At 37.5% G+C, this 27,946-nt stretch overlaps 1 protein-coding gene across 5 annotated transcripts; it reads right to left on the bottom strand.

Moving 5' to 3' along the window:
• Positions 1-556: 556 nt before the first annotated feature.
• On the bottom strand, positions 557-27,651 carry LOC108917580 (tyrosine-protein phosphatase non-receptor type 23). Of its 5 annotated transcripts, none has more exons than XM_018724264.1 (18): positions 27,562-27,651; positions 26,918-27,096; positions 26,674-26,837; positions 26,409-26,611; positions 26,173-26,350; positions 25,976-26,120; positions 25,646-25,917; positions 22,423-22,599; positions 22,195-22,368; positions 21,740-22,136; positions 20,872-21,074; positions 16,803-17,249; positions 9,809-10,552; positions 6,423-7,898; positions 4,909-5,037; positions 4,658-4,842; positions 3,616-3,923; positions 557-947 (listed from the first exon to the last, which is right to left on the bottom strand). In XM_018724264.1, exons 3-18 carry the CDS (start codon positions 26,758-26,760, stop codon positions 817-819), a joined length of 5,256 nt encoding a protein of 1,751 aa, XP_018579780.1. In that variant the 5' UTR covers positions 26,761-26,837; positions 26,918-27,096; positions 27,562-27,651; the 3' UTR covers positions 557-816. The 5 variants fall into 5 exon arrangements, with proteins under 5 accessions (XP_018579780.1, XP_018579783.1, XP_018579782.1 ...); XM_018724267.1 differs by having other exon boundaries at positions 26,918-27,088; positions 27,562-27,577; XM_018724266.2 differs by lacking the exon at positions 27,562-27,651 and adding an exon at positions 27,337-27,400 and having other exon boundaries at positions 26,918-27,088.
• Between the last annotated feature and the right edge of the window lie 295 nt (positions 27,652-27,946).

The following is a 27,946-nucleotide window of genomic DNA, read 5'->3' as shown; positions in this document are numbered from 1 at the left end:
CCTTATTCTAAAGGCTCAAAACAATATTTAAATTATTTAAAAAAAGATTTTCAGAAAATTATACACTGGTGTTACACCTTAAGGGTGTTCTATATTGTACAATACAATGCCGCTTATTCAAAAGGGGCAAATTACAAATTTCTTTACAACAAAAAGTAATTTGACGGTCAATTTATGTCCATTTTATAGAAAATCTGCGTTAGAATGGTGGAAAGTCTGTTATTTGTGCATTAATTCATATTTTGACAAACTGTGCAATAAAATCTATAAAATGTATTGCTGGTTGCCTACTTCCTATAGAACTCCTAAATTTCACCGGTCCTCTAAACAACCCATGTATAAATTGAATTCCAAGAAGACCCCTGCGTCACTTTCTTGGAATTAACCGCATTCATCACCCAAGGTAGAAAGACATGGGCGGTAAATTGTTAGAGTAGTTCCGATAACAGAACTTTATTGGCTTATTCGAGTCTTGGAATTCTATCTCAACAAATACCGTACGGCCTGTAGAAAACTTTTTCTTGCAGTCGCGGATCGAATAACTCAAGACGCCCTGTACAGAAGCTTGCACTTTATTGTTAAATCATAATGGTATAACAAATTTACAGTGATGATCACATCGTACGAATATATATATTACATAATTTAAAATAGGAATAAATTATTAAAATACTCAATAATAAAACGTTAAAACGGTAAATATAATCCCGGAGATATATTGTATAATATAGGCACTTAAATAAGTAAAAACGATATTCAAATCAATGGTTTTACACGTCTTGGTACTTAAAAATTTATGTGTATATTTCGTGAAGCCTACTTCTTGCTGGCCCAGAACGGGTCCAAGGAACTGAGGGGGTCCTCGTTCTTCTCCGCTACCTCTAAGGGTTGCTTCGCTTCTTCCTGCTGCTTGGGCACCATCTCGTTCAGCCGTTTCTTCATTCTCTCTAGCCAAATAACAGTTAATCGATAAAATTTAAGTGTTTGAGTTCCTTTTGATTCTAATAAGACACAAATGGGACATTCCTCGCCAAATCGACCACTGACCCCTTTCGATTTGGCTGGAACTTTATTGTTTTCTACCCCATTGAAAACCTCTAAGAATTTTTGCAAATTTTTTCACCCAATTCAAAAAAAGTTATGAATTTTTCAAAAAAATAGCTTTTTTTAAATAACCATAACTTTCAAAAATTGAGTTATCACGACGCGACGCTTTTTTTTAATTTTTGTATTTAAATGTTTTTTGAAAAAAAAACTACCAAAATTATCTGGTATCACTGTTTTTTTTTTCAATTTTCGAAAAAAAATGAAAATTTCTCGATGATTACCATTTCTGAAAAAAAAAAATGTTTTCTTATAAAAAACTGACATTTTTTATAAATCCTCAAAATTTTTCAGTGGTGTTTTTTCGTTTTCTATTTTTTTTATTCATTGAAAAAAAATTTTTTTTTCAAATTTAGCTGAAAAAAATTTATTTTTTTTTTAATTAAGAAAAAAATAGATCGTTTTGAATAATTTTGTTGTATCTTTTCGAAAACTGCATCCAAAAACAAAGAAAATGCAAAAAAAATTGTTATTAGGTCCATTTTTGGACGAACAGTGAGCTTTAAAAAAAGATGCAACGTATTTGAAACCATTTTGAAACCATCCTCTTTTGACTTTTTCAAATTGTTATCAATCGCTGCATAGAATAAATTTTTTTAAAATGGTTATGTGAAAATTTTTTCAATCAATAAAAAAAATAGAAAACAAAAAATACCACTGAAAAAATTTGAGGATTTATAAAATATCTGTTTTTTATTAGAAAAAAAAAAATGTTTAAAAATGGTCATCGAGATATTTTATTTTCATTTTTTTTAGAAAATTAAAAAAAAAACAATGAAGATAGGTCCAGATAATTTTGAACTATTTTTTTCAAAAAGTACATTTAAGCCAAAAATTTTGAAAAAAAAACGTCTTGATAATTCAATTTTTGAAAAAGTTATGGTTATATAAAATAAAAAGCAATTTTTTTTTTAAATTCATACATTTTTTAGTCGGGTGAAAAAATTTGAAAAAATTCTCAGAGGTTTTGAATGTTATAAAAAAACAATAAAAAAGTTTCAGCCAAATTGAAATTGGTCGATTTGGGTGGAATGCTCCAAATACAACATGATTAAAAAATCCCTGGGGACATTCAGTTGAAACTTTTTTTCAACGGGACATAAAACTGTTAAAAATAGGTCATCTACTTAAAATCCCCTAAACAGTATCGTATATAGATCGAGTATCGATTTTTTGGGGGTAATAAAAATGTTCTCCAGAATGCTAACATGAAACTATTTTTTTTTTAATTAAATAAATATTTGAGTACTAATTTGTTTGCACTTGAACTAATGCAAAAAATTAAAGGGTCAAAATTTTTCATCGAAATATCGAACTTTTAATGGAAAAGGATCCTTTTGTCTTCAATCATCAACATATCGGCGACAAAGGGTAGTAAAAAGGGTAGTTTTGAAAAAAAATTGTTTTTTAAGTGATTACATACTGCACAAAAGTTAATTAGAAATTTCTGTCAAAAGTCATCAACTTTAATTTTAATTTAATTAAAAGTTGATGAACAGAAGCATAGGACGGAAAATCCGAATCGTGCTGGAAACAATTTGATTTTGTTTTCTTCAATGTCCAGAAGGTTTTCCAAAAAAACAAAACATTTTGAAAATTTTTCGAAATTATGTTTTTTCTTTATTCATTAATTTAAACGTTATTTGCGGTAAAAATATTCTCAGGAACATATCCCGATCGTCAATTTCGCAGATCAGCGGCTACTTTCTTCAACATAGATTTGGCTTTTGAATACTTTTGTGATATTTTCACGTATTATCGAACCAACTTAATTTGTTATAAAACTAGTGTTCATCATCGAAACACTTTTTCTGATTTTTTCTTCTTCAATTTCAGCCATTTGGAGTCATACACGCCTTCTCTCATATTCCATTAATTTATAAACGAGATGTTGTGGCTGCATTTCGCCAGCATTAATTATAAATATATATATTTATAAAATATAAAATAAATTCAAAAAATTATTCCTGTCTTATCGTATTCCATACTTTACCGTGGTCCACTCTAATTTGATTCAATATGAACCTGCTCCAAGTCATTTAATAATTTTCAAAGTTTTCTAGGATTTCTTCCTCAATTTCAGCCATTTCGAAGGATATAGACCTTATCGCATGTTTCATGCATAAACGAGATGCTGCGACTGTATTTTGTCACCATTCCCCGTAAATTAAAGGCATTTTAACAGGTTCCATTTTACCATTTTAACAAAATCCACAACCAAGAAAAACACTACATACTTATCGCACGCTCTACTCACGGTAAAATTAACTGAACTGAGCATTAGTCAAATGAATGCTAAGAAAGCGAATAAAACTGAAAGCAATTATCGACTTAGAAAATTTGGTAAAAACTTGTTAATCATCAAAATATTCGTTGTTTTTCAACTTTTTTGTACGCAAATGTAGTAAAATTACTTATCCTTAAAACAGTATAATTATAACCTGAAAAGACGTTAGTTGCGGATAAAACGTGCAAGTAACAAAATAAACGAAACGGTCAGCGGCGACTTACCCTGATTGACGATCTGCTTCATGTACGAGAGGAAGGCCTCGTAGGCGAACTTCAGGTGCTCCCTGTCCCGCAGGATGTTCTTCCGACAGTTCGTCAGCTTGGAGGCGAGACAGGCGAGGTCAGGCACCGAATTGGAGTTGTTCGTCACGTCGTAGATGGCGGCAGTCAGCAGGCAGGCGAGACCGCTCTTGCCGATGCCCGAGGTGCAGTGGACGACTACGGGGTGGGTGGCGCACCGCTGCTGCTGGTACAGGGTTATCAGCTCCAGGACGTAGGCGATGAACGGTTCGGGGGAGGTGGGGAACAAACTGTGATGGAAACGAAAGATGACAAAATTAAACTTTTATAAAAACCATTATTTTTATGATTCCAAAAGTAGTGTTTTAAAAAAATAGGGAAAACCAGAAATATAATTTTGGAGTAGCCGTCAAATAACCAGATCTGGTACCCACAGACCTTTGAATGTAGTTATTATAGGAAACCGACAGTTTCTACGAAAAATAGTATATAATAATTCTGATTTGATAAATATCGCTTGGACTGGAAAAAAGTTATGGCCAAATATTAATTTAAAAGAAATTTATTTAAAGCTTTTGAAAAATAAATATTATGAGCACAGTTTCTGAAGACCCTGTATACGTAATATAGACTTTTAGATCACGAAAAACAGAAATATGTAGAACGTCCATCTAATTACCAGATCTGATACCTACGGACCTTTGAATTTTCTAAGGATTAAATTTCTAAAAAATATTCACAACATCCAGAAACTTATCGTCGATGACCCTTATTGACCAGAAATTTGATCACAACTTTTTAAAGGACTTTTAACCATTTTTAAAAATGCCACAAGACATTAAATGCATTTTTTTTCTCAGAAACAGTTAATTTCTTCGACCATAACATTCAAACCCTTTAAAAACAAGAAAAACGGAAACATTATTTGCAATGGCCATCAAACAACCAGATCTGACGGATCCACGGACCCCAAAATTTCAAGGAAATCAAATTTACTCATCCTACAAATTGATTTTCCACTTACCTTCCAGGCCAGGAAGTGAACTGCAGGTGCATCACGACCCACGATTCCCTCTTCTCGGGCAAGTTCACGGAGATCAGTCTTTCTATCCAATGGGACTTTACTATCACGCTCTGCAAAGATATCACCATGTTGAGGACGTTCAGATGCTGGCCCTTCTCTTTCGGCCAGTAAACGTCCTGTCCGATCTGTAACAGAGAAAAATCAAAGTGAAAACAATGAACACGCAACAAAATTAAATATTTTAGACTCGCCTCTGTGTCGTTGGACACGCAGAATATCAATTCGACCTGTTGCTCCCTGATCATAGTCCAGAAATCGCCGGAAGTTGACGACGTTGGCGTCTGAGTCACTATGAAGGAAGGCGCGTAGGGAGACACATCCTAAAAAAATCAGTTTCGATGATTTTTACAAAAGACGGCAATGCTTAAAACAGATTAATTCATAATTTTTTAGGCGACAAGTATCTCCGACATTATTGCCCAGGTAATGATTAAATCAAAAAAAATTGTGTTTGTACCAAGGTTAAAAAGCTAATACGGCTGCGCATCGTTAATTCACATCTTTGATTTACTGTAACTTTGTCCTAATCACTGCTCCTGCAAACATTTTAAATCAGGTCAATTTTTAACCAAATTAACAAACATCTGTGGTATTGGGTGAATCCTAAACGGAAACAATTCCGCGTATATACGAGGTGCTGCAACCCCACTGTGCCAACACTCCCCGTAAATTAAAAGCGTATCTAAAAATTCGTTATTTTCCAAAATGTGGCCCACTGTTTAAGAAATGTAAAAAAAAATGGAAGATGCTGCAGTTGCATTTTATCAACACTCTCATAAATTAAAAATACAAAAGAAACTTTCCACATATAAACAAAATGCTGCAGCTGCACTTTGTCGACATTCCCTGTAAACTAAAAACATGTCTGCAAGTTAAGAGATGCTGCAACTGCACTTTGTCGATATTTCCTGTAAATTAACAGTGCGTCTACAAGTTTAGTGTTTTCCTAATGTGCGGCATTGTTTAGAAAACGCAAAAAACTATTTCCGCATGTAAACGTAACGCAAATTAAAAATGCATTTAAAGGTTTATTTTCCAAAACGTGCACCATTGTTTTAAATATGCAAAAAATCTTTCTACATATAAATGTGATGCTGCAGCTGTACATTGTCAACACTTCCTGTAAACTAAAAACATGTCTGTAAGTTAAGAGATGCTGCAACTGCACGTTGTCGATATTTCCTGTAAATTAACAGTGCGTCTACAAGTTTAGTGATTTCCTAACATGTGGGATTGTTTAGAAAATGCAAAAAACTATTTCGGCATATAAACGAGATGCTGCAACTGCATTTTGTCGATATTTCCTGTAAATTAACAGTGCGTCTACAAGTTTAGTCTTTTCCTAATGTGCGGCATTGTTTAGAAAACGCAAAAAACTATTTCCGCATATAAACGTAACGCAAATAAAAAATGTATTTACAGGTTTGCTCTCCAACACGTGCGCCATTGTTTTAAAAATGCAAGAAATTTTTCTACATATAAACGAGATGCTGTAGCCACACTTTGTCAACAATTCCCATAAATTAAAAGTTTGCCTAAAGATTATTGTTTGTTTAAAAAATGCAAAAAAATATTTTCGCGTATAAACGAGATACTGCAGCTACACTTTGTCGACACTCCCTGCAAGTTCAAAGCACGTCCCAGTAAAGTAAAAGTCCTAATAATGAAAAACAAACGATTAAAAAAAGGTTTATTCATTACTTACGTATATGTAAGATGCATTGATGTAATCGTCCTTAGTCCCGTGCAGCTCCACCCTGGAATAGTCGTAAGGCAGGATATCCGGGAAACGGTTCTTCATCGGGTAACACCTCGCCACCGAGATGATCTTCTTCTGCCCCTCGGCGTCCTGCTTGTCCTGAATCTCCTTCCACTTGATGTCCAGATTGGTCGGTCCGCTCAACGTCTTATTCGTCAGGGTCTCCACATACTTTTCATACTTCTCGATCTCCTGCATAAAAAGGCATTTCACGTCGTTGTTGTTCAGCTGCTTGCTCGGCAGTATCTTCACGTTTAGTCTTTTAATCTCGGGCAAGGCGGGTCGTTCTTCTTTAGGAGGCACGGGTTTCGACACGTTCGTTTTACTCTCAGATGCGTCGGAGGGTTTAACTTCGCCAGTCTCGGACTTAGAAGCGACATTCTGTTGCGGGATAAGAGGCGCCTGGCTGATGGTGAAGTCCAGGCCGCTTAGCAGATCGACATTGGATTCTTTGGTTTTATTCGCTGTAGGGGTGGCGGCTTGTTGCCCCACCTGCGCTTGGCTAGCAGTGTACTGGGTATAAGCCTGAGGATAATAACTGGAATATCCCACTGCACCAGCGTTTTGATCGGCGATGGATGAACCGCTGCCCGTTTGGTACAACTGAGGTGTATTAGGGTTAGAATACCCCTGATGTGCTTCTGTTGGGTAATAAGAGTGCTGCGCTTCAGAAGGATACGAGTGAAGGGCATCTTTCGAGACAGTGGAATGAGTTTGATACGACAGGTGAGTGCCGGTGCCGTATGAAGAACTCGGACCATTCTGATATAAATCAGAAGCGGGATAAGTTGGCTGAGTAGCAGAAGTGGGATAAGTTTGGTGAGTGGCAGAAGCTGGATAAGTTGATTGAGTGTCAGGAGGAGGATAAGTCTGTTGAGTGGCAGAAGGGGAATAAGTCTGCTGAGTGGCAGAAGGGGGATAAGTCTGCTGAGTGGCTGAAGCAGGATAATTTAGTTGAGTAGCAGAAGCGGGATAAGTTGACTGAGTAGCAGAAGTGGGATAGCTTGATTGAGTGACAGAAGTGGGATAAGTTTGCTGAGTGGCAGAAGGGGGATATGTTGGTTGAGTGCCGGTGGCAGGATAGGAAACCGATGGAACAGAATCACTGGAGTGTATTTGTTGGTTTTGATAAGGCGAATACGTTTGGCGGGCTGCTGCCATAGAGCCTGTTTGTTGAAGAGTCGGTGTCCCACTCGGTGTATAAGACTGTTGATTTATGTACTGGGGTTGAGAAGCAACCGTAGCAGAGTAATTTGTTTGGGCTTGAGAGGTTGCCGCATTTAAACCGGTGGCCATGTGTTTGTCTTCCCCAGCTTTTGCACTGGACGTGTTGAAATTCGGCGATGAATAAGTGGAATTGTACGAGTAATTCGTTTGGTTAGGCTGCACTGATGTTGCGTACTGCAACGAGTGGTACTGCACCTGAAAATTCAAACACTGTATATTAATTTTCCTTCAAACAGTCAAACTGACAGAGAGCAACCTGCTATTTCGCAGGTAGTACGAAAGCAAGACCTGTATCGCTTCTAAGGCAAATAACAACAAAAAACTGCTTACATGGTTGATCAAATTTATTGATTCTTATTTTTGGGCAAATATGAATGAGAAAACTGAAAATCCAGGTGAAAATTTAGAAATAGTACTGAACAGCGAATAATTATATTTATTAATGCTATTTGCATAAAGGGGCTGGTTTTGGACCCTCTTCATTTTTGGCCAAAAACCAGAATATTTTTTTGATTCCACCCCAAACGGGACCTCCCCCCTCCTTCCTAGTCACAATCAATGTCAATTAGAGGTCAGATTGAGAAAAAGTGCATTAAATCAAAGCTCCGAGTTTAGATTTTTTGAGCAACTAAGTCTGAATCGGAGGTTAATTTGTCTGTATCAGGCCATTTTAAGGTTGTTTCAAGGTCATTTTGTTTGTTTTTGTTTCAAAGTTCATTTCAAATAACCTGATACAGACCAACTGATCTCGGATTTGAACTCAGCGACCTCAAAGTCCTGTATAATAATAATAATTTCTCGGTTTTTTTCTTAGTTTGACCTCGGATTCGATCTCAGCTATCCCAAATACCTATATAACATGCAGTTAGGCTTAATTTGTCGGTTTTTACAATTTGACCTTGAAATGACCTTGAAAAGACCTTTAAATGACCTGATATAGACAAACTAACCTCAGATTCTAACCCAGCGACCCCAAAATCATGTATAACATGTGGTCGAACTTGATTGCTCGGCTTTTGTTCTCAAATTGACCTTGCAATTACCTTAAACTTGATTTGATACATATGTACAATAAACAGACCTTGTATTCAAACTCGAAGACTTGAAAAACTGTAATCGATTTCTCGGTTGTTTCTTGGTTCGACCTTTAAATGACCTTGAAATAACCCTCAATTGACCTGGTGTAGACAAACTAACCTCAGATTCGAACTCAGCTATACATATAGAACAGGCGGTTAGACTTAATTGCTCGGTTTTTACAATTTGACCTTGGAATAACCTTGAGACGACCTTTAAATGACCTGATACAGACAAACTAACCACGGATTCTAACCCAGCAACCCCAAGATCAGTAAATCTGTAAAACAGATGGTTGGGCCTGAAGCCGAGCAGGCTTCTTCTCAATTTGACCTTGAAACAACCTTAAAATGGCCTGATACAGACAAACTAACCTCCGATTTGGACTCAGCGACCCAAAAAGCCTATATTCCGAAATCCTTTAATTTAACGAACTTTTTCTCAATCTGACCTCTAATTGACCTTGATTCTGACTAGGAAGGAAGGGGGAGGTCCTGTTTGGGGTGGAATCGATATAATAAAATAAAAATTTTCTTTTTTTTGACCAAAAATGAAGGGGAGCCGAAAACCGATTTATTTTCTCAAAAAGAAAAAAGTTTTCTAAATAAAACAAGTCAAAAAAAAACAAAAATCAGTACATTTTAGCGAGAACAGGAACATCTATCAAGGTGAGGATTTCTAGTGGTGGGGGAATATCGCTCAGAATCGTACCAGTCATTAAAAATGGCATTTTGCCGAGAAAATTTTAAAGAAATATCATCAATAGGGCTGTCAGAGAGAGCCGCAATTAAATGGCGTGCCAAGCGGATCAACCGAGACCTACGCGAGTCACCGCTTTTCACGTTCACGTCACGTTAGTATACTGTTGCCTTTGTTATCGTTCGGATGTTGCGTAGCTAATTCCTGTCCCTTGGTGTTTATGGTCGTTACTTTTTAATAAATAATGCCTACACCTTTGCCTCGCGGATCAATTCTGACGGCCCTAATCATCAATTTATTAATTTTAAACCAACGACATACGATCTTACCTGCCCGGGTGCGCCACCGCTCTGATCTGCACCGCCCTGGCTCTGACCGCTATAGCCCGGTCCGTACCCGGCGGGGTAGTAGCAGTTAACATTCCCTTGACTATACGAACTGGTCTGGTTCGCATCCGTCTGGGAATATCCGACGTTCTGACCTTGCTGGGAGTAATTTGGGTACTGGTACGCGTTGCTGGTGGTCGGTTCGTTCCCGGAACCGCCCAGGCTGGAATTGGGATACTGCATGTGGGTATTGGTGCTGTCCGGCACCGTGTAACTGGAAAGCGGTCTGTATGAATTGGTCGTGGTCGTGTAGGCTTTTGTTGGGTCGTAGCTGGTCACCGCGGGATCCGACTGCGGCGCGGGCTGCGTCGGGTAAGTATACGCCGTCGTCGCGTAGTTTTGCGGGATGTAGTTGCTGTACGAGTGCTGAGTAATGCGTTGGGAAGGTTTCGTTTCTCCTTTGATATTCGACAGGAGGGAGTTCATTCTGTTGATGATGTCCTGGTCGACCGGGTGCTGCTGGTTGGGATACCCGGCGGAGGATTGGTACGGGTATGGAATATTCGTTCCTAGCTGGTGCTGGCTGTAACCGTACTGAGCGTTGGCGTTGGGGTAGTTTGCATTTTCCTGGCCAACGCTTTTCGGTAGATCCGTAACTTCGGAACCTACGGGTGTGGGTCGAACAGCGGGCGGCCATGATTGTGTGTCGGGTATGCTTTGGGATGCGTTCAAGCCATAATTTACTTGCTGGAAAACAAGGATAAACACGTGCAGGATGTAACTTTAATTCGGCGTCAATGGTACGGGCTCTGCAGGACCCATAACACAGACCGACAAAATTTTAAACCAGAAACCATGACTTACTTTCTCGAAGATTTTTGATGCGCTTAATACGAATGCGATTTAAAATTGATTGATGAACTTTGATATATTTGAGGTTATGTTCCGTCATAGATGAATTTTGAATGGTTCGAATGTATCTTTGCCTCTCTGAGAAATCGTCTGTTGAAACTGATTAGTTTGGCGTATTTGTAGATATTCGAAAATCGAGTAGCAACAGGTGAAAATTCAAAAAGGAAGAAGAATCAGTCCCAGTCCAGTACAAATCTGAAGTCAGAATTACTTTAAAATTACATATTTTTATTTCATCCGACGCACAGTTGGAAATATTGGAAAAAATTCGAGCCACGCGTCAAAACCAATCGAATAGTACTGATTTTTTTTTATTCTTTCTGAAATTACCTGTACTATAAAGTTCTGGTTAGGTAATTAGAATACATGCCTAGAATTTTTTCAAAATGGCCGAGTAATATCTAGCCTCAAACTCGATCATACGAAATTTGACATATTCGGTATCTAAAAATGAAAAAAAGGAAAATGTCGTATTCCACCCTTCGAGCGAGCTTCAGGATTTTAGAACATGTTGTATATTGGTAGAAGTCATAATCTTGTACCTACGGATATGCCGGAGACCGCTGAATTGAAAAGGAGGCGAAACAATCATATTCACCTACCTTTCCAATTCAAACCAAAAACCCGCCACGGTTGCGAAATCAATCGCCGTCGGCCGGGCAGAATGAAAAAGCCTCTATAGGAGTCTTCAGACATCGATCCTCACGGCGATAGCGCTCCCAGAGCGTTAAAGACCAATTTCACCGACCTTTCCAGTGTCACCCGCATCGCGACCGATCTCGCCTGGGTCTGCCATCCCGGCGCGCAGTGACCACTGCCGCTGCTCTCGCAACCTGCAGTCGAACCCCGGGACGCTTCACGATGACATTTGGAAATGGCCATTAGAAATTTCACCACCCTTTTGAATTGGTCAAGGACGCTATCGCCAATAACTCCAAAAGTTATTGAGCGATCGGTGTCAAAATTTAATGCAGCACTCCTCAAGTCGCTAGCATTATCTTACTAAATTTTCGTCCGAATCGGATGAGCCAAAACGCCGTTATACGGGGAAACGCGGATTTCACGTTTTCCGCGTTTTCAGCCGTTCCGCTCATTCGATCTCGGCCGAACCCTCCAACCACACTAGAGTATCGCTAGGTGGTTGTCATATCCAAATTCGAACCGAATCGCCCGACTACTAACGGCCAGCTAAGCCATAATAGGTTTTCACGCCTTTAGAGCTGCCGCCGAAAGTATCCGCGCGATCTCGGTCGAACCCTCCAACCACGGCACTATGTCATGCCGTGTATCTAAACACAAAATTTCAAATGAATCCATCCAGAAATAAGACCTCCGTAGGCCCTTTTACGAGGACGGGGAAAATATCACCTATCTTTCCAATTTCCCCGTCTTTGGGCCGAAAGGACCGTCTTCCGAAGGTTCCACCGCTCTGGCGGTTGGATACGATGCTCGGCAGCCCAAGCCGAGACCGCGGGTAGAGTTTTTCCCAAACCTGGAAAAAACTCCAAAATCCCCGACGCCGACATCGACAATCCGTAGAGGCCAGAGGGGAACGAGTCCCGGCGTTGATGGGGACGATGGATGATTTTGGTTCGAGATTTTGGCGGACAATTCAAGGCCCGGTCCGCCAAAAGTATGGAAATCCCACAAAAGTGATCGAACGTCTACTTTTGGCGTTTACAGTACTTCAGTGGGAGTACATGAGACGGAAAGCGATACAGAGCAATTGTGTAACAAATCTTATTCATGGTAAATAACTTGTATATGTTAATTGTGAACCTTTATTGTTTGTTAATTCTGTTCAATATATACTTTTAACATATCTTCCACGGTTTGATTGAAAAAACCCTGTCATCAAGCTCAAGAACTTTGGAGCTCAAGCTCACAGGCTCGCTTCACGAGGCTTCCGTCGAGGCTGCCATTCCTCGACGTGATATTGATAGTGCTTTGCAACCACTACTCGCTTAACGAGACAACCACCCGAGGTAGCCTAGCCTGAGGTGAAGACCCTGTTCGATAGCCCCCTGCATCGAAACAGCGGTAAACTCCAGGATCCACTTGCGACCTGCGAAACCGTCCGAGACTGACCACCTCCGACGAAGATCCTGTGCGATAGCCATTCGCATCGACACAGCGATACTCCAGGCTCCTCCAGAGACCTGCGTCCCGCCCGAGGTAGCCCAACCTGAGGCGAAGATCCTGTTCGATCGCCCCCTGCGACGAAACAGCGATACTTTCAGGCTCCTCCAGAGACCTGCATACCGTCCGAGGCTTGCGACCCTCCGACGAAGACTTTGATTCCGACTGTGCCGGCTCCATCGAGAGACCCGCACCTCGGTACAAAGTACACACATAGGCTCCTACGAGACCTACAATTCAGACTCCATTGAGATCTGCAAATCCGAGGCAATCTTCCTCGTCAAACTTCTAGGCGGTCACTCGTCGAGGCAACCTTCCTCGTCAAACCCCTACGAGGCATTTACTTTGTGACCCACGGGCACAAAGCAATAGTACGCACGTTATTGTGGCGGCGTACTTCCAAATTTAGTAAAGAAGTTATCCTTACTTCTAGGGCTCCCTCGAGAGACCCACATTTAATAGTAGAGTCAGTGCTTACTACAAGACGTCTACAAGACTTTCGGAGCAAAAGAGCTTGCTCCGACATTGTCGTACCGGGAAGATGAACCCCTGCGACGCGACTACGAAATCCAGTGCTACGAGGATTGGTGCCCTCGAAGGTAATACTACGAATAATAAATTAGATCGTGTGAGTATGATCAAGACTGAGCTGGACGAGACCTCGTCCCAAATCGGAGAGACCAGCGGTCACACGAACTGCCCTCACACCTGTTTGCCGGCGAAAGATCTCTCGACATTCGGGGTGAAAGAGGAAATGGCCTCTTCTGCCAACGCTATATCGATGCTCCGCGAAGAGTCTGAGGGACCGAAGATGGTGGCTCGCGGAAGTACGCGGCACGGCGCAGCCACAGCGCCGTACGCGTTGAGGTCCGCTGCTACGCGAGTTACTGGCACCATCTCGACCACCCCTCACGACGCACTCGCGGATCCGAGTAGCAACCAAGAGTTACCACGAAGTGGGTCACCCACAGATACTCGGGACGAGGTTCAACCTACGTACCAACTGGTAGGGTCCGGGGAATCCCATGAGTCCAACCACGGTTCACGATCTGGCCCCGGTAGTGGAATACTTCCGATGTCGGGTGTTTCGGAACGTGAGCTAGCCGTCGGTGACGACGCTACAGTTCATTCAGCTTTTTTACGAAGTGGTATCCAGCGGGAGCAATGCGCATCGCGTTCGGGTGCCATAGTAAGCGAAAACCCCTTAGCCGACTACGTCATAGGTGACGAAGCCGGCCTTTTTTATCAAAACAATACTTGTACGTCGCCCGTCCATTCTCATGATTTCCCCCGAACATACGATCATCGCCTAAGTGGTCCATATCAAGAAAGTCTAACCCGACACGACGCTCAACGCGGAGCTCGACCTTCTTCGTCGAGATCTCCCCCGCGAGCTCGTGTCCTAGACACCACGTCTGTAGGTCATATCCACCACAGATTCCAATCGTCAGAGAATATAGTGCGACCGGGCGTCGATAGCGACGATCCCCGTGAACTCCGTGCGTTCCTGCCGCGGAACCCGGTCAAGGGAACTAACATCCCAGATCACAGGTTGCGACATGGTTTCCAACGTGGAGCTCGATTAGAACTCCCGATGCCTCCACTGAGGACCCATGCCGACCAAACACAACATTCAGATCATACTTCCCCGCACAATTCTCACATATTAGGCACTACAGATCATATATCGCGACATGGCGCCCAACGTGGAGCTCGATTCGAACTCCCGAGGTCTTCACCAAGGGCCCATGTCAATATGGCCGATACAAACGATCATGCTCCACGACAAAAATTATGAATTAAAGGCTACTAAATAAAAAAATATACACATTAAACATATTGCTAAATCATGAATCTAGACCCAAAACATAACCTCAAATTTATAAATCTTCAACTGAAACGAACATACTCAATTTTTTCTAAACTTGTGAATATAAATCCATAAAAATGGTACTTTTGAGTGTGCAACAGATATTTTTGCATAACTTTAACTCAAATTCATAGGAAGCTGGTCTGAAAACCTAACCTCAAATCCAAAATAGTTAAGTTAAATATCCACAGAAACAATATATTTTCTTCAATAAACGATATGATTGCTTCAAAAAGGAAAGAAAAAGAAAATTTATCTCCATAAAACTTAACCTTAAAGGACTAGAACCTAACCTCAAATGTTTAAAATTTAAGCTAAAAATAAAAAAAGCAAACAAACCAATCCATTTATATTAGGTTTTGCAAATTAGAAGGTTCTTAGGTTTGTGTCATACACAAGGTTGAAGAATTTTTTTTTGTAAAATGGATTGGTTTGTTTGCTTTTTTTTTATTTGTAGCAAAAATTTTAAACATTTGAGGTTAGGTTCTAGTCCTTGGATGGATTTAAAATTTAGGTATGCACAGGAAAACATATATTGCGGAATGTCTTTTTGAAGTAATTTGTTTCATTTGTTGAAGAAAATATATTGTTTCTGTGGATTTTTAACTTAATTATTTTGGATTTGAGGTTAGGTTTTCAGGTTTCCTGGTCAGTTTCCTATGAATTTGAGTTAAAGTTATGCAAAAATATCGGTTGCTCACTCAAAAGTACCATTTTTATGGATTTATACTGACAGGTTTAGAAAAAATTGAGTATGTTTGTTTCAGTTGAAGATTTATAAATTTGAGGTTATGTTTTGGCTTCATAATTTAGGAATATGTTGAATGTGTATGATTTTTTTTTGTTCGGTAGCCTTTAGTACATAATTCTCCTTTTTTTTCATTTTTAGATACCGAATATGTTAAATTTTGTATGATCGAGTTTGAGGCTAGAGATTACTCGGCCATATTGAAAAAATTCTAGGCATATATTCCACTACACTATATGAACTATATAGTACAGGTAATTTAAGAAAGAATAAAAAAAATCAGTACTATTTGATTAGTTTTGATATTTTCCACTGTGCGCCGTATTGGATCAGCCATTTTGAATTTCGTAATTCTGACTTCGTGTCTGTAATCAGCGACCAAGAAAACCTTTATGCTGGATTCTACGAAAACAGGGGAAAAATCCTCTTTACAAAAATCGTCATGGAAAATGGCAGAAATTGAAAAATGTTCTGTATGAATTGCGAGAAACAACTACTCCAAGAGCTATATGCCCCTACCGGCATTGAATTATACTCGCTACACCTAGTGCAACAGCTAGGATCGTTTGTCATTAGTTTAACCCACCAGGCACAGACCGGTTTCGGACTTATTAGTCCTCATCAGTGTGTCATAGGTGCGACAACCGACACACGATCCTAGGTGTTGCGAGTATAATTCAATGCCGGTAGGGGCGTATAGCTCTTGGAGTAGTTGTTTCTCGCAACACTGACAATTCAAACATTGTGTTACGCTCTCTGTGGGTGGCAGTCGTGCAACAAAGTACCTGCAGTTAGCAGGTTGCTTCGTACTGTAACCATTTGAATGGCACAGTTGGGAGTCCGCACGACAGATCGATCCTGCGTACAAACGTTCTGTATGTCTTAAAACAAATAAAGATATCAGTTGCTTACAGTTTTTTTCGTTCAACTTTTCTCAAAAATCAAGCCAGCGACATCTGAACTACTTCTCCGCTATCTTTTCGAAAAAAAGGAAATCACCCCCTCAAAAGTATCAAATTTGGTCCTTCGTGTACAGTTTGTTTGTTTTCAATGTTTCTACGAGATTTTATGAAAAAAAGCTGTAAACGAGTCGAAAAATATGAAATTTGTCAGCAATGCACACTGTAACTCCCAACTGAGTATGCGCTGGTGATTAGCATGCGCAGTTATTCGAGGTTACGAAAATTATTTAAAAAAAAAATTCGTTTCCGTGGCAGAATTTGACAACTAACTTATGGCATACGTTTCCAAAGTCCAACGATAGCCTCCGTATAAATATGACCTTATTCAAAGTTACACCCTGTATATTTCATAGGAATAATCGTTACCTGTTGTTGGTACTGCAAACTCGGATCGGGATAACCTCCGGCGACGCCGGCATTTTTCTTCCTCGATTCCAAATAGTCCTTCAACTTAGGCGCCGTCGAGGCGGGAGCGACCGGAGCCACAGCGGCCGTATCGTCCGTCTTCCCCGCGTCGCTCTTCGACAGCATCTGTTCCCTCTCCTCTCGCTGCACCTCGCAAGCGCTCCTGATCCTCTGAAGGAGTTTGGACACGTTCGTCTCCAGTTTCGTGTAGAACTCGATGCCCTTGTTTGCCTTGGCCAGAAGGTCCTCGTAGGAGTCGTACGAGGTGATGAGGGCGGAGATGGTGCTGTTCCTCTTCTGGATGACCTCCTGAACGTACCGCCTAGTGTTCACCGCTTTGGCGTAGCAGTCCACCAGGGCCTTCTTGATGTTCTCCTGGGCAGTGCAGTTCTGCTCGATCAGGCCTACCTGTAGCGCACAAGTCAAATAGTTTCTTTAAAAAATCGCCTGTGTGATATAATTTCGCACTTGGTTGTGCTTTACGAAATTATTTGAAAATTTTTATTTATTTTAGAACCAAAACACACTTCAAATTAATGGCACTACTAAAATTGGGCCCCAGATTCAAAATGGATTTTCTCACAAATGACTGGTCTAATTTTGGCAAATATTGTCAATAATTTGTTTTACTGTTATTACTGTAGTGTCCTAAATTTTTCAACTTTTACAATAAACGAACACAATTTAATTTAACTGTGTATCTCAATTAAAGACTGATCGAAATAACTCATTTAGAGGAAAAAAAAAAGAAAATTGTTACCTGGACTTTTATAAATGAAAAGAGGCTTATAATAAACAGGGGCAATGAGCAGGGGCGGCGGAGAGTTGATTTGGGGGGTTGAAAAGTTCTGAAAAATTGTATCATTGGGATTTCTGGCAAAAGCTGACGTCAAACAAAAAAATATCATATACAAAAGTCGTAGATCATGCAAAAATTTACAACTTTTGTAGAGGTCACTTTTTAGACCTCAAAATTTCCGAAAAAATGCAAAAAACAAGTTTCTTTCTGATTTTTCATTTTTTATTTCTCATTTCCGCAAAAATAATTTAATTTTAATGAAACTTGGTGAAAGTATACCTTTCTGTGTCTTAAATAACCACTAATTTTTTTAAATAAAAAAATCAAGAAGTTTCCGAGATTTTCATTTTTTCCTGTTTGAAACAGTTTTTCTTGAAAGAAAAATTCTACTTAGAAAAATCATCGTACAGAGTTCTGCCGGTGATCATTTTTTCGTTTTGACATACACTTTTTGGTGAAATAAAAAAATTTGCAATCACAGTTCAAAAACATGCTCAAAAACGGAAAAAAAAATAAAAAATGACTTGCAACAATGAATTTTTCAATAATCGTTGATACATAATTGTTTAAATTTAAAAAAATTCAAAAAATGATTACATCATTCAATTGTACAGAAAAAATACAAAAAAAAAACTGTCTCATTGTTTGACCCAAAACTTTATTTTTGTAACAGTATTGCTATAAACATAAGTCGAATAGTGAATAAATAAAATAAATAATATTTTTTTTCGTAGGATCGATTAGTGTACTTATTTTTTTTTAATTTTGATGAATTCATAGATATACAGTGTGTACAAGATAAGGATGAGATAGCATTAGGATCTAGGAAACAGTAAGAGATACGGCTGGCTCAGATTAGAAAGAAGTTGTATTTTTTTATACCTAACAATATGCCGTTTAGAAAATTTTAAAATTCCGGGTAGTTCCGAAGATATCCAGAAAAACCAGAAATTTTGCAAAATCCGACGTTTCGTCTTCGAGGTTCATCGGGTTAATTTTTTTAAATACGTCGCTGCTATTTATATGACAAAATCTAAAGCCATTTTTAGTTCTGAATTAGATGATATTACTATTGTAATCAATTAAAAAGTATTTAGCTTGTTTAGCTCATTTAAAATTTTTCCTGAGTACAGTATAAAAGTCAATACTACACAAAATATCCAACAAATTTTTTTTCTACTATTAGCAACACTAATTAGAAATAATAAAATATTTCATAAATTCATATTATTTTTTTATTAGGTACAACTTTTTAAATTATGGATTAAAAAAAATTATTGGAGATTTTGTGCTGTATTGACTTTTTTAAAAGCGTTCAGAGCCGTACTCAGGAAAAATTTTAGATGATAGCTAAAAACCTTTTGAAGCGATTACAATAGTAATATCATTTAATTCAGAATTAAAAATAACTAGATTTTGTCATAAAAATAGCAACGACATATTTAAAAAAATTAACCTGATGATGGCCCCTCGAAGACGAAACGTTGGATTGCAAAAATGTTGAGACCATTGTATAGAGCGAAAAAAGTGGCAATATAAATATGCAATTTATTTTAAAATTCGTTTTCAAATAAATCCAGAAAAAATAAAACAATTTTGCAAAATTTCGGATTTTCGGATTTTGCGTCAACAGTAGACTTTGCAATTAATACTTTGTATTGCTGAAATCTCAAATCATCCATAAATAATTTATCATTTGTGTGCTGTACAAAAATAAAATTGTGGGTCAAACAATGACACATTTTTTAAATTTTTTTTCCAAGAATTGAATGGTGTAATCAGTTTTTGAATGTTTTTTAATTTAAACAAATTATCAACAATTATCACTGAATAATTCATTGTTGCGCAAATCGTTTTTTATTTTTTTACAAGATTTTGAACTGTGATTATAGATTTTTTTATTTCAAAACGAAAAAAATTAATACCGGCAGAACTGTGTATGATTTTTTTAAGTAGAATTTTTCTTTGAAGAAAAAGTGTTTCAGTTCCGAGAAAATGAATATCCTGGAAATTTCCTGATTTTTTTTATTTATCTTGTGGTTATTTAAGACACAGAAAGGTATACTTTCACCAAGTTTTGTCAAAATTTAGTTATTTTTGCGGAAATGAGAAATAAAAAACGAAAAATCAGAAAAAAACCTGTTTTTCGCATTTTTCTCGAATATTTTGAGGTTATCTTAAAAAGTGACAATTTTTCCCAACTTTTCAACCCCCCCAAATCAGCCCTTTCGCTTTCACCCTATACGGGGTGTCCCTGAAATAAATGCTACAATTTTCACTACACATTCGAAAAATTATTTTTTATTTTTCTTTTAATTTATAATATTTCTTCATTTTGAGAATTCAATACTTTTGACAGTCGTTTCAAAATGTCGTTTTTTCTAAGTTTCCTGTTCTTTATAGGTATACAGTATGTCCACGGTTAGAGTGGAAAATAGGGAAAATATTTTTATTTTTGATTTTACGAGAAAAAGCCATTCTTGACTAAAATTTTTGCTTGTCTTTGAAATACGATTAGCATAGAGAACTTTCATCTTGCATATACAGGGTGACCAGAAAATTGGTAAATATAAAAATCGTTCAAGAATAAACTGCCTTTGTTTTTAACAATACAGAATACTTTAATTTTACTTTACTTTATTTATATAATAATTTCAGTTTGTGTATAAATCGGCCTACTTTGATAGAAACGGACAGAAAAAAAATTGTATTGTTCATTTTACGAGAAAAAGGCATTCTTGATTAAAATTTTTGCTCATCTTTAAAGACATTTTAAGGATATTTTAACATATTTCTGCATTAATTATATTTTTAGTGTTTATTTTTGGATAATTATTTATTACAATAAAAATAGTCTGTCTAGCACTTTTCCATTTTTTACTCTAAAAACAAACATATTTGGAAAAAAATATTATTTTTGTATTCCGTCGGTGGCGTATTAATTTATTTAAAAAGAAAGGCACTCATCAATAACGTTCCCACGATACGAACCTGAAAAATTTTAAATTAATACATTTAAGAATCGCTTCTCTACCGTCAAAAACATTTTTTAAATTCCATCCGCATCTCAAAAAAAAAAAAATGTTTCCAATATACTCATATTACAACAAAATATCATTATTTTGTTATCATGTTTCCATTCCTAAAGCTTGATAAAAAAAACTAATCAAATCGCCCTGTATAAAACCACATCAACGCAAACAAAACTATTCGTAAATCAACGAAACTCACCAACTGCTGGTGCTTTTGCAGCTCCTGCTGGAACAGCTGCTCCAACGACTGATTCGGCTGTTTCGTAACCAGGGAATTGGTGATGTCGTCTTTGTGCACGCCCTCCCGGAATTGCGCCCACAGCATGGCTCGCTGTGTCCTCATCTCCTCCACCTTCGCCACCAACGTCTCCAGGTCTTTCAGGGTGGCCTCGTCTATGTTGGCTGAAAACGACAATGGTGCGGGCTTGATAAATCAGCTGAGTACCAGCGGCACATTAAAAATTGATATCACTCTGATATAAATCAGGAGTGGGATAACTTGGTTGAATGTCAGAAGCGGGATAGTAACAACGCTAAAGCGTAGAGTAAAATGATCTAATAGATACAAACAGGCATTTTGTTATTTTTCATAAATATTATTAATAAAAATTAAAAACTTTGTCTCTAATGCGATAAGTGTTCCCTCTGGGGTTCCACAGGGTTCCCCTATAGACCAATTTTGTTTAACTCATTTATTAATGATATCAGTCATGTTCTGAAACATGCTAAATATCTTTTGCTTGCCGACGATCTTAAAATAAAACATTTAAGACAGTACTATGTAATTATAACTGTGATTTCAGTGAATTCAATCAGTGGCAGATCGCATACTTTCAAACTTTACTGGAAGCATCGGTTCCATCCGTAGCGACCTTAGATCCAACAACAAGAACCGAAAACAACATCGGAATGTACCTAGCGGTGCCGATAGTAGGTCCACCACCACAGAGCCTAGCACAAGAACAACACAGAAACATAAGCAAAGTACTTGAAATATCAGCTCGAGCTTTGAAAACCACTGAAAAAATTGGGAATCTAAAAAATAAAAATAGCAACAATCGACTCACCGTTCGGCAGTTCGACGGAAGGCAGCTGCTGCTGCAGCTGCCTGAGCGGCTGCTGGAGGATCTTCAAGTTGGCCACGTGGGCCATCATGGCCCTGTGCAGGGTTTGGTTGGAATCGTTGGCCTTGGTGTGGGCCTCCTTGTACTTGGCCGCCTCTCTGGCCAGATCCGTGGCTATAATACCGGGAGGACGTTTGCCCATCAGTTCTTGGTACCCCTTCTCGGCCTCCTCTTCTTGCTTCAGCAACCCCTCGATCTCGTTCAAGTTGCTCTCGACCTCCTGGTAGATGTTGGAAAGCTTCCCCATTATGTCCACCAAGTCCTGGGTAGCCGTCGGCTTAGCCGACAATGCCGCTGCTCTGTCGATCAGCTCTTGAGGGATTCCCGTCGCTTGATTCATCTAAAAAAACAATAATTCAAATATTTTCGTTTTTTTTTCGTGATAAAACGTGACTCGCCTTCGTCAACAAATCTAATTGCATCGATGACATAAATTCAGCGAGTGACTGATCCTTGTTCTCCACCAATTCTCCTATCTGCCTCAACATTTGCGCTTTCTTCTCGCTGTATAAAGACGCCGCTTCGTGGGCCTCCATCGGCACCAGACGAGCGAAAATATCAGAACCGGACACCTTAAAAAACAGTTTAAGTGGTTGCAAAGAAACGATAATTGGAAATGTAGATACCTCGGTATCGTTAACACTAAACGGAATCCCTTTGACCAGCGAAGCGCCTTTAACTTCTTGCAAGTGGTCCTTGTCGGGCACCTCTTCGTGGTAGATAAACTCGTTTTCATTCTTCGCGGCTTTCCGTTTGCCTTCCACCACGTCGAGGGTAAACGCCAGGCTTTCGTTGATTTCTTGCTAAAAATCGCAATGTACACCAAAATTATTATGTTTAGACCTGCACTATTTGAAAAAATAAATTTGTTAAATTGCTGTAAACAGTAAATTTAATAAATTACTGAAAAATAAGGTACTTCAACACAGTTTGTAACTACAAAGTATGGTTAGGCAACAACCTGTCAAACTAAAGTCGTCATAACCTTCCCATCCCCACGTTCACAACATTTCTGACTTATTTGCAGTTTTACGCTTAATGTTATTTTCTGTGCAATGAATGTGCACATGTGGCAAAAAATGTATATCCGGATTAGTACGAAAGGCAACAAAATATCACAAAGACTGATAAGTTCATTGATTCAGTAATAGTCCAGGCGGTATCTGTTTTAAAAAGGGTATACTTGGGTAAAACCCATATGATCGGAGATTTTTGCTTTAACGGCTTCTAAATAACATCAGAAATGATAATTTTTCTGTGCAAATAAAAAAAACGTGGGCTTAATTGTTATTGCAATAAAGTATAAAAAAATAGCAAAAAAATTCATTTTTTTCTTGGATTTCTCGTCGAAAACTTAGCAACTATTCGTTTTAGACAAAAATGGAAGAGGAAAGAAAGTTTTGTAATTAAATTTTGAACAAGATAGAGTTAGTTACAATTCGAAAAAATAATAATTGTTATGCAAAAATTGGGAAAATCATTTGAAACATTGGAAAAAATGCTAGTTTATTTGTCAATTTTTTTCAGACACTTGAATAATACCTAGGATCTTCATACTTTTCCCAATTAAACTTCTTAGTGCATAGAATCATCACACCAAATTTCATCCAATTGGGTTCGATAGTTTTTACATAATAATTGTTTATTTTTTTTTAATTAAAAAATTTTCAAAATCGAATTTCTAAAAATCTAAAGCCTTTGAATACTTGAAAATTTCACCACAAAAAGAAGAGTTCTCAAGCTTTAAAATGCTTTTTGAAAAATTCAAATCGGACGATTAGGTGAGCCGTGGTGATTGTTTAAACATTTTCGCAATTTTCGTGCTTATAAACAATTGCAATAATTTAATGTTTTTTCAATTTTTTTTTTATTTTAAAATATGGTTTGAAAGACGAGTATTTAAAAAAAAAATCCTGATGATCCGCCCATTATTTTCGGAGTTATAACCCTTAACCCTTATTTACAGCAAAACTATAAGGGTATAAGGGCTGTTTTTTGAACTAGTAGGTTTGTCATTCCGAGTACTTTCCAGATATAAATTTTCAAAATTTGCAATCACGGGCGTCCCATTTAAAATGTCACTCAAAGATGTTCAAGACCGTGTGAAATCAATGAAATATCAGTGGTGGGGGGAGCAAACACACAGCTACTCTGATCTGATTTCTCGAGTTCAAAAATACTCTGAGTATTGCACCCATTGCCAAGGCAAATGTGTAAACATGCTTACAAAACAGTGGAAGTAGACGAGTTCGAAATCAATTTTGAAGAAGACACGTCAGAAGAAAGTGAACTGGACAATCAGATTTAGAGTCGTTAGAAAATGATATTTTGCAGTTGCAGGGCGAGAAAACCGACGACGAAATAGATTGTGATAATACTGATAAGGCATGTGAAAAATCACCAACTAGTAAAAGAATTACATTAGATTAAAAGTAAATAAAAATTGAAATCAATAAATAGTTTAAAATTTGAAAAATCATGGGAAGTGTGTACTGTTTATTCTAGTATCCAAAAGATTCTTATATTTTGTTTTTATAAATAAAAAATATATTTTAAAAATTTTGGTCATGAATATTAACATAGTAAATAAATAAACATAATAAATTAATCACTTTTTAAAGTAACTGTTTATCGGCATGTCAAAAGTCCAATAATTAACAATAAAAGGTGGTTGAAATTGAGATAATTGAATTTTTTAAGTTGCGATACATCGATTTAAAAAAAATATATCGAAATTGGTCCATTAGAAGCTGAGATAAGTGAAATTTTTCCGAGCCTCGCAGTTTTGAACTCGATAATTCAGATCGGAGTAGCTGTGTGTTTGCTCCCCCCACCACTGATACCTCATTGATTTCACGAGGTCTTGAATATCTTTGAGTGACATTTTAAATGGAACGCCCATGATTGCAAATTTTGAAAATTTATATCTGGAAGGTACTCGGAATGACAAAACTATCAGTTCAAAACATAGCCCTTATATTCTTATAGTTTTGCTGTAAATAAGGGTTAACTTTAACAGGCTATAACTCCGAAAATAATGGGCGGATCATCAGGTTTTTTTTTAAATACTCGTCTTTCCGACTACTTTCAAACCATATTTTAAAATTAAAAAAAAAATTTTGAAAAAACATTAAATTATTGCAATTGTTTATAAGCGTGAAAATTGCGAAAATGTTTAAACAATCACCACGGCTCACCTAATCGTCCGATTTGAATTTTTCAAAAAGCATTTTAAAGCTAGAGAGCTCTTCTTTTTGTGGTGAAATTTTCAAGTAATCAAAGGCTTCAGATTTTTAGAAATTTGATTTTGAAAATGTTTTAATTAAAAAAAAATTAAACAATTATTATGTAAAAACTATCGAACCGAATTGGATGAAATTTGGTGTGATGATTTTATACACTAAGAAGTTTAATTGGGAAAAGTATGAAGATCCTAGGTATTATTCAAGTGCCTGAAAAAAATTGACAGATAAACTAGCATTTTTTGCAATTTTTTAAATAATTTTTCAGATTTTTGCAATAATTATTTTTTCGAATTGCAACTAACACTATCTTGTTCCAAATTTAATTACAAAATTTTTTTCCGCCTCCATTTTTGTCTAAAACGAATAGTTGCTAAGTTGTCGACGAGAAATACAGGAAAAAAATGATTTTTTTGCTATTTTTTATACTTTTTTGCAATAACAATTAAGCCCCCGTTTTTTTTATTTGCATAGAAAAATTATCATTTCTGATGTTATTTAGAAGCCGTTAAAGCAAAAATCTCCGATCACCTGCGTTTTACCCAACCCGAAACAGATACCGCCTGGACTATAAATATTCAAATATAATTAATGTCGAATAACTAACCTGTCTGTGTTTCAATGCAGTAGACAGCTTCCTCGCTTCTTCCAATTGTTCACAGGCGGCTTGGTAAAACGCCACCCTCTCCCCCATTTTCTGCTGCTCTTCGGCCTGCTGCCCTTGAAAGAGAAGGGCTATGCACCTGTGATAAGCAATTTTAAACTCGAGATACTTGATCCATTCCTTGTAAGTCTTGCTGCCAACGATTTCGTCGTTTGTACTGTTTAGAATAGTCCACGACTGCCTATAATAATTATAAACCTGCACTGCCACTTTAGCTAAAAAATAAAAGGTTTACGAATTCCTCGAGCACAAAAAAACTCATTTTTAACTCACCAATTATAGTCGCTTTGCGATTGTCCAACATACTCTTCTCCAAAATACATTCCTGCGCCTGTGCGAGGCACACCTGCTGGTAAAAGTGTACCAGTTCCACAGAAGAGATATAGATAATAAACTGGTGATATTTTTCTTTAACGGTCTAAAACGAAAGGTTATGTAATTATTCGACAGACTTAAATGCAATTACTTACCTGGAAAGCCCATGCAGCGCACTGAAAATGCGTGCATGCCATTTTCATGCCATCTGGATTACTTCTAGAATCCGTCGCGCCTAGATATGAATGCAAAGCTCCTATATTGTACATTATCACCATAAGCTCGAAACGAATATCGGAACCGCCACAATTCATTCCAGTCTGGTTGTCTTTCCTTGAAAGAATCAGCGTAATATTGTGACATTTTCTATAACCACACATTTTATAATTACCACAAAAACTGTACAGCAGCATCTTGGTTTTCTTCCATGGGAAATCTCGATTTTAAGAAATGCAACTGACAATAATACTTTTTCAATAACTGGACACCGTTTACGTCCATGGAAGGACGTACAGCTGCTGATCTAAGCGTCTCTAAATTGTGGATTTCAGTAAGATATGAATCAGGATCTTCATTGTAAAAGGCTGCTATGTACTATAATACAACAACAAAAGAACAAGACATATTTTTCATAAATAACTCATTTTTAAACTTACTTGCTTTAGTTGTGGGGCAAACCTAGTGTTCTCAGTACAGACTTTCAAGTCAAAGTAGAACATGGGTAGTCTCGGAGCCGCCTCCATGGTCAATATTTGTTATTTGATTATCCCTTTTTGTAGTTTTGTAACCCTGTTTCTACGTAGCAATAATCAATAATCACCTACAATAAATATAAAAAAACTCAGCAGTCTGTTGAAGACGTATTTTTCAGGAAAATATTCGAAAAAAATTAATGCGTACCTGCTAAATTGACAGTAATAATCCTTATCGGGCATTATCCAACAAAAAAATTTACAATAAAAGCCGACAAAACACAATCTGACAGATCAACAAAAAAGAATGACGTTTGTTTTGAAAGGAGTGTTTTCCAATTTCCGCTGTTATAGGCCAAACTTTCCAACATTCCAACCACTAAAACGCTGTTCGAATAAATATAACTATTTCAGATGCAGTTATTTAATTAGAAAATGCTTAGAAAAAATAAATCACAAAATAAAATAATAAAAGATCACGTGTCGTCACTTTCCCACTGTTGTCAAATCAGCATCCACAAAATTATAAATATAAATACGAGAACTCTAGAACAATACGATTTCTTTAAATTGACTGACCTATTTGCATTATTCATTGCACGAGGTATACAATAAACACGTACTTACAAGCATATGTCTCATATGAATAATATAAAGGTGTGAACAATTTACAACATATATAAACTTGGCAATGCTGTTGCTTTCTGGATATCACGAATGAATCATCGTATGAAAAAATAACAAGACTGACAATTTGACAAATGATATCACGATAGCAATCAACAGTTTTGGATGTTTCAACAAAATTGTCAACAATAATGAAAACATTAATAAATTAGACTTAATACCTACATTGTTGCATTTAGAATAAAATCCAATTGAAATCTGTAATTTCGTTAGAAAATATCTGCAGTCTGGAATACAATCATTGCGTATCTAATGAAACATAAAAAACTACAGGGAATTGCTTTGAATTTTCAATGTATCTATGAGATGGATTATTTTTTCATTTTTTTTCTACGCCACCTACATTCCGGTAGCGATAAATGCTTCTTCCGCAACTTTTGTAGAGTTCAGCAACCAGCAGGCGTTTGGTTCGGGGCGGAGCTACCCGAGACGCTCCGCGCACCCTTCCGCGTTCGGCAAAAAACTCGCGCTGGCAAAGGTAAATTTGACATGCGCCGATAGGTGCAAGAGGCGAGAGTGCCAGTGTACAAAACTACACAACTAAAATTGA

This window comes from Anoplophora glabripennis, unplaced genomic scaffold, assembly GCF_000390285.2.
Source record: "Anoplophora glabripennis isolate ALB-LARVAE unplaced genomic scaffold, Agla_2.0 scaffold80, whole genome shotgun sequence".
In the NCBI taxonomy this organism is placed as follows: Eukaryota; Metazoa; Arthropoda; class Insecta; order Coleoptera; family Cerambycidae; genus Anoplophora; species Anoplophora glabripennis.
This window is presented reverse-complemented; position numbering and strand designations above follow the sequence as displayed.

What these genes read in the sequence shown, in the direction of transcription:
- LOC108917580 (XM_018724264.1), bottom strand. Translation starts at nt 26,760, where the DNA reads ATGGAGGCGGCTCCGAGACTACCCATGTTCTACTTTGACTTGAAAGTC. An exon ending in TTAGTGTTAACGATACCGAG is followed by an intron (nt 22,369 to 22,422) that starts GTATCTACATTT and finishes CTGTTTTTTAAG; the next exon opens with GTGTCCGGTTCTGATATTTT. An exon ending in TCAATGCATCTTACATATAC is followed by an intron (nt 5,038 to 6,422) that starts GTAAGTAATGAA and finishes TGATTTTTTTAG; the next exon opens with GATGTGTCTCCCTACGCGCC.